The sequence below is a fragment of the Frieseomelitta varia genome, unplaced genomic scaffold (genome assembly GCF_011392965.1).
Source record: "Frieseomelitta varia isolate USP_RPSP 00005682 unplaced genomic scaffold, Fvar_1.2 scaffold_43, whole genome shotgun sequence".
Classification (NCBI taxonomy): domain Eukaryota; kingdom Metazoa; phylum Arthropoda; class Insecta; order Hymenoptera; family Apidae; genus Frieseomelitta; species Frieseomelitta varia.
The window spans coordinates 250,420-262,436 of record NW_025110179.1 but is presented as its reverse complement, the minus strand read 5'-3'; the positions used below and the strand labels follow the sequence as shown (position 1 = coordinate 262,436).

Genomic DNA, 12,017 nt, shown 5'->3' with positions numbered 1-12,017 from the left:
TTATACTCAAAAGCATGTATTAATAATTTTTAAATTTTTATTTGCTATATTTAAAAAAAAGCCATGATAAATCCATAAAACATGAATAAAACTCTTTCTAATATATAATATATATAATATATATAATGATTTCGGTTAATTACTAGCTTCACATTTCGATGTTGAAAATTGAAAACATTGTTACGAATTTTAAAAATTATGTTTCTGACACGTTCATTACTTGATCAAATTCGATCGTTTTACTTGATGTAGTTCTCCAACTCACCGTAGTTTAAGCGTAGAGTGCGCTAAAAAGCCAGTCATTTTTTTTACTATGTCGATATTATAGAACATCGGGCACAAAATCCCATAAGATGTCATGTCTATTCATGTATTTCGTCTGCATTGCTATAAACTGTCTTCTGATAAACGCTGATACGAATTTGAAATGCCTAAAGTGCGTAGAAGTAAAAAACCCCCACCGGATGGTTGGGAATTAATCGAACCAACATTAGAGGAATTGGAACAGAAAATGCGAGAAGGTAATGATAAAAAGAAAATAGAGGTTATGGAGTAGGAGGTTATGTTGATAGCGAAATGTTTTCATCTTTCATCTGAAATAATTTTAATTGTTAATTGTGTTTGGATCGTAGCCGAAACGGAACCTCATGAAGGCAAACGAAAACAAGAATCTTTATGGCCCATATTTAAAATTCACCATCAAAAATCACGATACATATATGATTTGTATTATAGACGGAAAGCGATAAGTCGAGGTGAAATATCATTGATTATTTAATTTCCTTATTTATCCTTCTCTTATTTATATTTTCTGTTTTCAGAATTGTATGATTATTGCCTGAACGAAAATATAGCGGATAGGAACTTGATTGCCAAATGGAAGAAAGTCGGATATGAAAACTTGTGTTGCTTACGTTGTATACAACATAGGGATACTAACTTTGGTACAAATTGTATTTGCCGAGTACCTAAAGGCAAACTCGAAGAAGGCAGAATAGTGGAATGCATCCATTGCGGATGTAGAGGATGTTCTGGATAGCATTTAGCGATAATCATAAGATATGTATTTTTAATGATATTGCACTGTATATTATTAGAAACTATATTGCATAATGTCGATGAAAATATTATGAAAATATCTAGAACTTAATTTGGATTGGTAATTTGTGAGTTGATGATACCAACTAAAGGCTAATGCAAGATATTCTATGTGTGTATAATTGAGAAATTTTTAGTCAAATAAATAAATCTTTGTTCAATTTGAAAGTAAAATAGAACTGAATTAAAAACTAATGAAAGATGTATACCTTATTGATAACATGTACATATGTATAAGTTTTTCACAATACTAAATATAATGTTTTTATTTTATTTGTACTATCAATAATTTTGATATCAAAATAATTTTGATATCAAATTAGCAATATTTTTAATCGTGATGTTTTTTGTAGAGTTCCGTGAAAATTGTCTGACATTCTTTATGAGTAAATGTTTGTGTATATTGGTTGTTTAATACAATAAATCTTTTACCCTTTCGCCAAACTGTAACTGGGGGTGAATTGCATACAGTTCCTTTAGCAAAACGACGAATTACATTTGTTCTTGCAGATAAAAATGACATAGAGAATCGACATTCAGAAATGGTGAAATCTGTTTGAGAAGTTTGTGTAGCGATTCCAATAATTTGCCAAGAGTACTTAACACTACAGTTGTAGACTGATTCGCCATCATGAAGATTGTTTTCTTCAACTAAATTGTTCAGAAGTGTTTTTGATGTTTGGGAACCTGTTCCAATGACTTGCCATGAATACTTTATTCCGCAAACATGGTTATTTTTCTGCAAATTTGCACAATCCTGGTATTGAGGCTGATTCTTTGTAAGAAATGATAGAATTGAACAATTGATATTTTCCAGAGATTGATTATGAAAATTAGTAGCCAAGATTTTATTATGCGTAGTTTCTATTGTGTCTTTCCTGTTCGTCTCTGAAAAATTATCTGATGTTGAAAAATCAAACATGGTACATTGAATTTGATTAAAAGGTTTCGATTCAATACGTTTGATTGGGTATTTTAATTCTTCGTCACAATTAATAACATCATTAGAAATTATTCCTCTTATATCAATATCATTTAAAACAGATCCACGATAAGGATAAAAAATAGATTGTTTTTCATCTTTTTCTTTCTTCCTACTCGCTGTTATGGCTGCTGAATGCAATGTAATTGAAATATTTGAAGTATTATTTAACATAATTGAATTGTTCAAGATATTCTTTTCTGATATTTGTATTTTTTCATTACTACTTAATTTTGTGTCATTATAGTATGTTTTTGGGAGATTTGACGAAATACGATTAATGCTGTCAATTGTTTCTTTTTCATTAATTTTATGTTTCTTCTTCCAATTATTTGATCTAGTTATATTTTCATCCATCGAAGGAGATTGACATTTGAATGAAGGCAAAGGCAGGTCAGAAATCGATGAAGGAAATATTAATTTTTGCTGCTTTTTATTCTCTGATCGCCGAGGAATATTTTCTTTCTGACTAAAACTGTAATTTTCATTAATCGAATGCGATTTTCCTGACAACTTTACTTCTTTGTGTTTATTTATTACATTGATCTGAAAGCACATTTATGTAAATCTTTAAAAATTATCTTGAGTGAAATTTCACTTTATTTTCCATAATATCATTGCAATGTTAATTATTGTAAACAAAACTTTCCTATTTTTTAACATTTGATTGTATTTAATTTTATTGATATCTAAAAAAAAAAAATAATAATAAATGTTAACTTTGGGGAACAACTTCAATAATCTTGATTCACGTATATTATTGAAGACACTCTCCTGAGTAATTTTCAAGAGGTTTTAGCTATTGCTTGTTATTGTTTACGAAGTTAATTAATTATTAAATATAGAACACGAAAGGAGACCTTTCTGCTATAAAGCAAATATATATTGTAATATTTGATTATTATTGAATGAAAATTTTGTTTAAAACTTTAAAACGTATAATTAAATATAATCTAATCTGATCTATGCAGAATCTATTCTAAACTTAATTCAAAGATAAATTAAATTAAGTTAAATTATTTCGGGGTAAGAGTACCGTCTATGTATTTCATAAATATTTATAATAATTAACATTCAGAAATTACTGTTTACAATAAATTTATTTGCTTTATTTTAATAAAAATAATAATTTCCTTAATTTCAAAAAACTAATCAATACGTTTTCAAAATATAGAACTCTGTTCATTTGGAAAATCCTATTTTTAATAATTAATAATTTTTTAAAGAATTATTAGCGAGAAATTTTTCAAAAGAATGTCCTTAACAATGTATGCGAAGATCAAGATCATCGAAATTGTTTTTCTTAAAGTCAATATTTATTAAAAAAAAAAAGAAAAATACATTGGAGTAAAATTTTATACATGACAGCATAAATATAATTATTTTATGAACTTTTACAACATAGGCAATTTTCTTTTTCATTACTATACGTTTATATATACAAAAGGAACGGAGAGAACGAAATAGAAAAGAAATGAGATCAGAAACGATGGAAAAAACAGTAGTTCAATTTTTAAATAAATAACCTGCTTCGGATAGGGAATTGAGTTTGCATATCTTTTCTCTTGAAGACACGGTTTTTTTAATAACGACATTTTTGTGCTATTGTTACATTGGTAGAACTTAACAAGTTTGACCTTCGGTACGGAAAAACACTGTATTGCATCACCACATTTCTTTGTAAATACGGTCTTTGTTATCGGCACAAAAACATTCTCTGTAACTACTTCGACTTTCGGTATAAAAGATTTTTTCGATTTTATCGAACTTCGTATGCGATTGCTTTTTACGCTATTATTACCTTTTAACTCCATTGTGTTGTATTTTCTAATCGAATGTTACATACATATTAGTCCTTTCGGAACTAAATATTTTTTTAGTCTGTGAAAAAAAATTTTTTTTTAATTTAATCATTAACAATAGAAATATATCGAAGAATTATAAAAAAGATTATAATTCAATCAATTTTATTGAAAGTAAACACGCTTATCGTTGAATTAATTGATAACTTACTAAAATACCAAATTTCAAATGTGAAGTATGATTTCCCTGTTTCTCTATTTCATTCATGTAATTTATTTTTCAATTTGTCACATCTCGAAAGATAAATGAGATTAAAGACAAGTTTTGAATAGAAAGGAAGGTTAAAATTTTGCAAAGGAAAAAAAAAAGAAAGGAAAAGCTGCATTTATTGTAATTCTCTTATTTTGCATCAAAAATTTTCATTGGGTATTTATTAATTATAGTAATTTTCTTTTATCTCTATAAAATCTGTTACTTGGTAATAAAATGAACATATATACGTGCTAAAGATATCTTAGAAATGGACAAAATCTTATAAAAGGATAAATGTTATAAATGGAAGAAAGAAAAGAGCCATAATTTGATTAAAAGAGAAAAAGAAATTTCTCACAATATAATTCAACGAATTAAGTTAAATTGATTTACTGTTGCATTTACTTTTCAGCTTGATTATTAAACGTCAGTTTATTTATTTATTTATTTATTTTTTTTTTTTACATTCTAATCACAGCAACTATCTCGTTCAATTGAATCTGCTTTTGACCAGATGGCGCCATTCATTTCCTAAAATATGTATTATCTACATAGGCATAGAAATGTATATATACATATATACATATAGAGATCGAATCGGTATCGATATATACATATTCAAATTGTACTTATCTATTTGGTATAATTTTTGATACTTCTTGATATTCGATATTAATCTCTCTAAGATTCATTTCAATTTTAAAAAAACTATATAAAAGAAAGCTTGTTTTGCTTTCTCATTCTATTTTCTTATTACATTACAAACTCTTTTTCATTTTATTATTCTGTAAATGTTTACAAATTTGTATGAAATACAATTTTTTGAAAAAGAAATTCTGTTTTTATATATATAAGAAATTACACGTGTAAAATTTGTGTTGGTAAATGTGATATTACGAAAATGGACCTTAAATCAAAAAATATTCATTTCATACCTCATGAAGATATTAATAATCGTTTAATTTCTTTATATTTCTGATTGAGATTTATGGGAGAAGCTGAACTAATATTAAAAAATAAGTGTTAATTCTTCTGAATTCATCGTCGATTGAGATAAAATTTGAAGAATATTATGAGAAGCGTAAAAGGACCTCAAATGTAAAATTCGAGAATTTATCTTGTTTGGAAAATATAGACCTTACGATTTTATAGAAAGCGATACGAAAAATTAGATAAAGATAATGTAGTTTCTAAATCCAATACTGATATATATGTATATGTATAATATATGTCTTTAAGACATAAACATATGTACATCTCTGCATTAAATTCTTTATTTAGCTTTTCTCTAGCTGTTAGTTCATCATCTTTGTTTTTGGTAGATTTTGTAAAATTGTAAGATTTATATCTCCTGAATTAAATAAATTCCTAAAATTAAAATTTTATATGTAAAATTTTCTTACAATTAAATTCCTCGTAATACCCACCAAATTTCATTTCGTAAACATAGATTTAAATATAAAATATATCATTAGTAATTTTATTAAAAAAGCAGCTGGCCATTATTTAATGAATATGATAAATAATCATTATTTTCCCTAGTCAGTATTTTGATAAACTGTAACCAATAAAAATTTATTTAAAAATATTAATTCCAGTTTTTAAAACAAAAAGTATCTCTTACACAATGAAATCGACACTTCAAGTTTCAAAAATTTTAGAAATCTAACAATCGAGTTTCGAGAATTTAAAAATTAATTTCAAAATCATCTTTAGAACCAATCTATTGATATATTGTTGATCTAATCTTGATCTAATTTAATCTAATTTTCGAAATAACAAAAATTACAGAACTTGAAGTCAAGAATATTTTACGATATGAAAAAAAAAAAAAAAAATGAAAAAATGAGTAGAACGGTGATTTACATTTAGCCATTTTTTATATTTCAAATGTACACATTTTTATATCTTTTATACTTCAAATTAAAATATCTTAAAAACTAATCAATTTTCGTCCTAAGTATCTCAGTACTTTCTTGGAAAATGGAAAAACATATGGAGTATATTTTATACATATTAGTGTATAAAATGGGAATTATTTTAGTTACTACAACAAATAGAAAGGCGCATAATTTAATCGAAAGTTTATATTTTATAGTATGGCGATGATTTGAATTGCCGTAAATTCGTAGTTATTAAGATATTAATAAAAATATATATATACATATGTATGAAGATAGATACATATACAATAATATGATGTATGATTGCTTATACAGGGTGGTCACTAAAAGATATAACTTTTGACTGAATGATATAAAATAAAAATAACTTTTACAAACACATGTTTCTTTAATTTTTTATTATTTTATTCGGAAATATAATAAATATAATAATAATATATTATATTATAATTAATTAATTTATAACCTATAAAAAAGGAAATAAAAAAGATTGAAAACGAACATGTTATGATTTTTTCAAATCCTTCAGTTTTTCAGTGGCCGCTCTGTGTGTAGTTTATAGCAGCTACCGATCTTCGCATGAGTTTTTATTACAAAGAAAACACCGCAGGCATTTAACTGATAAATAAACTCAATAACTAAAGTAAAGTTGAAATACGTTATATCAGATTATTTCATGCAGATCGCAGTAAACAAAAATACATTACAATTATTTTTTAACGGTCTTCTTGACCGGGCGTTCGTTGTGTTTTGAGTTGCGAATTGTGTTCGATTATTTATGTATTTATATTCGTATAACTTTCAAGGTTAGCTAAAATTTACATAGTGTTTTTTTTTAATTCCTAAACTTTTAAACGATACAATTTTGATATCTAATATACATACGTAAGCATTTTTTAAAGATCTTTCACAAAATTTAAGTTTTAATAATTTTGCACTATTTGTACACTGATTAAAAAATGCTTACAAGATTTGTGCTAGCAATTATAAAACTATCATTTAAATAACTATCACCCGTATTCTGATATTTTGTAATGGTTATTTAAAACATTAAACGGTTGTAATACGGAATGATCCACTCATCAGAACGAAACGAAATTTTGTAAAATATGAAGAGTAGAGTAGAATAGAGTAGAGAAAGAGAGAGAGAGAGAAAGAGAAGGGGGGGGGGGGGAGAAGATTCTAAATATAAAATTTTAACGACGAATTTTTATTAATTTCTGAAATATTAATAAGAAATTTTGTGTATAATACACTGAATTCTACTTTAACAGGCATGATTATTGCAATGGTTGATTATCCGTTTAACGATTTATTAACGGTTCAGTTATCGTTGGTGATCGAGGAAATTATTTACACAATAGCGATATTGGTAATTAGTAGAATAGGATTCGACTTAAAATCCATCACTTTTCATAAACGGAATGTCGCCTATATTAATGTTAATAAGGTTTCATTACATGAGGTATCAACTTAACAAGACTGGATTGTGTTACTTTAAATCGATTACTGTAAGGGAGCTGATCATTCGTTACTTGTAAAATCCGTTACTGCTGAAGCATACTGCCTTATAAATACTGGAAACAGTATTACTAGTCGGTTAGTCAACAGTTGACGATGACAATGATCGTCTCACGCTACCTAAATAGTGAAGATAGTTTGGATCAATAACGTCTATCTATAGGTAATATACCCAAAATTATTTATTTGTATCTCCTGTAATCAATGTTGTTCAAAGATTTTTTTCTTAATATATCAGGAACCAATAAAGCCCCGCAGCTAAAATTTTATATTCAAGATTCTCTTCCTCCTCATTTTCTCAAAATTTTGTTTTGTTCGTATAGTTGTTTCTGACAAATTTTTGCATACTGATTAGGGATTTGAAACCGTTTTCCTCCATTACTCTACTTTCAAAAAATTCAATTTTCAAAAAAGAGAAACAGATTTTCGATTTTGAATCTTCTTGGACGCTAAAAGATATGTAATTTTCGTTTACGGGAAATAATTCTACAGACTTTTCAAATGCCATGATATATCTATTTATACGTAATTAATATTTTATAGATATTGAAATATATTTAAACCAAAGCGTGCGAGTCTCATTTTTTTTTTTTAGATATATTTTAGTTTATTCAAAAAACTAAGGATATGATTACAGTTCGTGGCATTTTTTTCAGAAATTATCAATTAAGGATGAAAAAATAGTTTAATTTCAAAGAAATTTAATTTAGCAAAACATACGAACGCAAAATTTTATAAATACAGGAAATGTATATATAATATATTGTACAGTATAATAGTGTAATATATATAGTATATACGTAATATACGTATATACTATAGTATAATAGTTTTATATCTATCAATGCAATGTTTCTTGTCTATAGTTTAATTAGAATTATAATTTATAAATAACATTAATAACACTAATTTTTAATATTAAAATCAACTTAAATACACTCATACAACTTATGCATGAAACGAATATCAAAGTATTATATATTGAGAATCGCTGGCAGCGTCGCGCATTTCGCTAAACGATTTTGCTGCTTGTTCTAAAATTTAACTATTTAATGCTTTCCGGGAAGAAATGTACGTTTTATTTCATGATACAATTCGATTCATACTATACTTTTCACTTTTAAAACGGATTGAAAAATATGCAGAAAAATTAGCACAAAATTGAATTACCGATCTTTTTAAATATTTAAATGTTTATAATATTATATATGTATATAAATATGTATATACATACATGTTATTGTATTTGGGAAAGTCACGTACAATTATTTTTCGTAAACAGAAATTGTATATAATTTACCGTTTAAACACAGAACAAGTTCAAAATTGAAAATATATTTCTTTCCTTTTAATTTATTTTTTTCGAAAACTAAGGATAAAAAATTAAAAATCAAATAAACGAACTACAAGTTCATAATTAACGTGCAAAAAGTTATTACTTGAAAACATTATATTGTATACTTACACTTACTATATATTTTGCATACATTTTGCGTACATACTTCATATATTTTAACCTATTACATCTATATGAAAATCCACATTGTAATAACAGTAATTTTTAGAATGCTAAAACCTTCAGTAACTATCTATTTAATTAAAATCGAGATACAATCATAAGATAGAAAGTTAACGAAAATATTACGTTTGATTCTCAAGTTCGCTATTGGACAATGGATACGCGCCAACGGACCAATCAACGAGCAGCTTTAAAACCGGCTTAAATAATAACCGGCAATTTCGTTTGACTGTCTTTTCGCATTTAATCTGCGATGGAGTAAATGTGTATAAGGTGCAGTTAACGTTGGAATCAAGATCGCAAATGACTTAATATTATAGACGTATAATATTATTGGCATTTATAAAATGTCAAAGAATTTTGTGTGAATTATTCCGATTTTAAAATTACGTTTCAAGATGGGTAAAACGCCAGACAAGAGATGATTCTACATGTAAAAGTAAGTCGCACAAATGTTTTTTATTTTGCTTGTTTACCTCCACATGTTTTTCTTAACGATATTTTTCTTCGTGTACTTATACTTATTTATTCGTAATAGTAAAGGACAATGATGGGTGGAATGTCCCCGCGTTTGTCGCTCTTGGAAATAATTGTCTTCGATCATATAATATTGATATTATTTTTGATGATATTTTTTAAATTTTCATTTTTTAAAAAATTTCTTTAAGATTTTGTATCTATTATTATTTTTTATTTAAAATTAGATTAGTTTCTTCTGAAGTGTTAGGTATTTTCATATTATAAAATAAATATGTATGATAAATATATAATACATATATATATAAAACATATAAATTTTATTTAAATAAAAATTATTGTCTCCTGCAGTAATTTTAGAAATATTATTCTTTAGTTTCTGGTTTTAATTTTCATTCCTTTTTTTTTTAATTATACAGCAGTCAGCACAGTTTTTGCGTTGCACAATTTTTGATTCAGGCGTCAAATTTATTTTATACAAAATTTATTTTATACAATTATATTGCTATAATTGAATAAAAATAATGGTCTCGAAGAACACGTGAGGAAAATATGTATATCGCATGTACACGTTTTTTCTTATTTAATTTAACATGTTCTTATAAAATAATCAAGTGTCTGTCAATATCATTTCTTTTTTTTAAATTTATTTGATCGACTATAACTTTTTAGAAAAATTAAGAATTTATATTTATATACATAATTTTGAATATATTTAGTGATTTTATTTTGTATTTATATAATTTTAAATATATATCGTCGGTTTAAAAGACTTATTTCTGGGCAAGATATTTTTAATTATTTTTTAGGGAAAATTTCACCGTTGCCCCAAGATTTTAATACATTTTATATCATTTTATTCATTTTGAGTGATTACAAAATCATACGTCTTTCTTTTTCCTTTTTTTTTTTTTTTTGAAACAGAAATTGAAAATCCTTCCGAAATATTCCACATTGTCGAAATATTCACAAATATCTTTGTGTACGGAAATTGTTACATTCTCGAATTGCGACGTTCTATATGGCAAATTTTAAACACAAAGAGATAAACATTGCTGACTGGCAAGGATATTTCTGCTAATACCAATAACTTCCATGTTTCTCTGCATTCCCAGAATCGTTATAGGACATGTAAACAAAAGGCTTCGGGAAGAAAGATGATACGTAAAGTAGATTCATTTCTATAGTGACGTTCGAAATGAGCGTTACAAGTGAGCTTTGTAATCGTAAAATTTTGATGTAGTTTCCACGTGTGTTCTTATATTACTTTTATTAATATTCACATCCATTTGAAGATCTCATAAAGTGCATCTAGTTGGCTTTTTCATTTTAATCATCTTTCGCATTTTCGGTAAGTTTTTGTAATTTCCGCTAAAAACAAATATGACATTCGTATTTAACACTTTAAAATGAATATTATTGTATGTACTAAAGACTTGGGAGAAACAATGGTGAAATTCAACTCTTTTATTTAACTTATCGTATCGATTATAATCTTTTAGGAAATCTTTTATAGGATCTTCGTCTTTAAAAGTTTATGATAAATATATAAATATATTTCCATAAAACTCAACTTTTTGGCAATATTAGTTTTTTTGCACAATATTTAATTTACATGATACTTATTTAATCTATCTGATTTTTTTAGGGGATTTTTAAGGCATCTTTGTTGCTAGAAATTTATGATAAATAAATTTTGATCAAGAAATAAATAGTGATCAAGAAGATTTATTCCTAGGTAAGACATATTTTTTGTAATATTTATTGTTTTTTGGAAAATTCAATTTATCTAATTGGCTATCATTTTTTTAGGAAGCCTTTTCAAGAGCCTTTTCAAAATTTATTCATGGGTAAAACAAGTCTTGATAAATTTGTTTCTAGTCTGTTATGGTAAGTCCATTTTTTCTTTCTTGTTGCTTTTAATTGCATTTTAAATGCATTCTTTTATCTATGAAAAATGATAAATCCCATTTATTTGTTGCCATTTCTAAAAATTATAAAAGCAGGAACAAATTTCTTTTTTTTTTTGTTTCATATATAATTATATCATGATGCTGACTAATTAAATTCTGTTATAAATAATTAGAATTACACAAAAACTACAATCTAGAATGGTAACAGTTATAATCTGGGAAGGCAGAATGTTTTGTTAGCTAAATAGTGTTGCGAACAATTATAAATCCTTCATTTATAATTAGAAACTATGATATTTGATGTTATGTAAGAAGTAATTCAAATTGAACCTAAATATGAAGAATAAGGGAAAGAAACAAGGAATGTCACAAAATAGTTTTATTAACAAAATTAAATATCAATATTATTCACTAAACAATTATAAACACAATTATAGATAAAAAAAATAATATTAAGTAAAAGTAATAAAAACTCTTAAGTGAAATGCTTGTTTGTAAATGGAGATAATACAAAGTACAATTTGTACTTTAAATCTGTATTTTGAACA

At 25.9% G+C, this 12,017-nt stretch overlaps 2 protein-coding genes and 1 long non-coding RNA gene across 3 annotated transcripts; 2 read left to right on the top strand and 1 right to left on the bottom strand.

The window, feature by feature from the left end:
* Nucleotides 1-329: 329 nt before the first annotated feature.
* LOC122532012 (protein BUD31 homolog) lies at nucleotides 330-1,542 on the top strand. The gene is made up of 3 exons (XM_043660415.1): nucleotides 330-521; nucleotides 633-755; nucleotides 822-1,542. Exons 1-3 carry the CDS (start codon nucleotides 428-430, stop codon nucleotides 1,037-1,039), a joined length of 435 nt encoding a protein of 144 aa, XP_043516350.1. The 5' UTR covers nucleotides 330-427; the 3' UTR covers nucleotides 1,040-1,542.
* On the bottom strand, nucleotides 1,363-3,894 carry LOC122532011. The gene is made up of 2 exons (XM_043660414.1): nucleotides 3,607-3,894; nucleotides 1,363-2,626 (listed from the first exon to the last, which is right to left on the bottom strand). The coding sequence occupies exons 1-2, from the start codon at nucleotides 3,892-3,894 to the stop codon at nucleotides 1,430-1,432; spliced, it is 1,485 nt and encodes a 494-aa protein (XP_043516349.1). The 3' UTR covers nucleotides 1,363-1,429.
* Nucleotides 3,895-9,123: 5,229 nt separating this feature from the next.
* LOC122532014 lies at nucleotides 9,124-11,446 on the top strand. The gene is made up of 3 exons (XR_006307433.1): nucleotides 9,124-9,518; nucleotides 11,205-11,294; nucleotides 11,369-11,446. It is a non-coding gene; the product is annotated as an uncharacterized LOC122532014 (long non-coding RNA).
* Nucleotides 11,447-12,017: the final 571 nt, after the last annotated feature.

Excerpts from the sequence above, each read along its gene's own strand:
- LOC122532012 (XM_043660415.1), top strand. The coding sequence starts at position 428 with ATGCCTAAAGTGCGTAGAAGTAAAAAACCCCCACCGGATGGTTGGGAA. Across the intron at positions 522-632 it reads GGAACAGAAAATGCGAGAAG|CCGAAACGGAACCTCATGAA; the intron begins GTAATGATAAAA and ends TTTGGATCGTAG. Across the intron at positions 756-821 it reads ACGGAAAGCGATAAGTCGAG|AATTGTATGATTATTGCCTG; the intron begins GTGAAATATCAT and ends TTCTGTTTTCAG.
- LOC122532011 (XM_043660414.1), bottom strand. The coding sequence starts at position 3,894 with ATGGAGTTAAAAGGTAATAATAGCGTAAAAAGCAATCGCATACGAAGT. Across the intron at positions 2,627-3,606 it reads CAATTCCCTATCCGAAGCAG|ATCAATGTAATAAATAAACA; the intron begins GTTATTTATTTA and ends ATGTGCTTTCAG.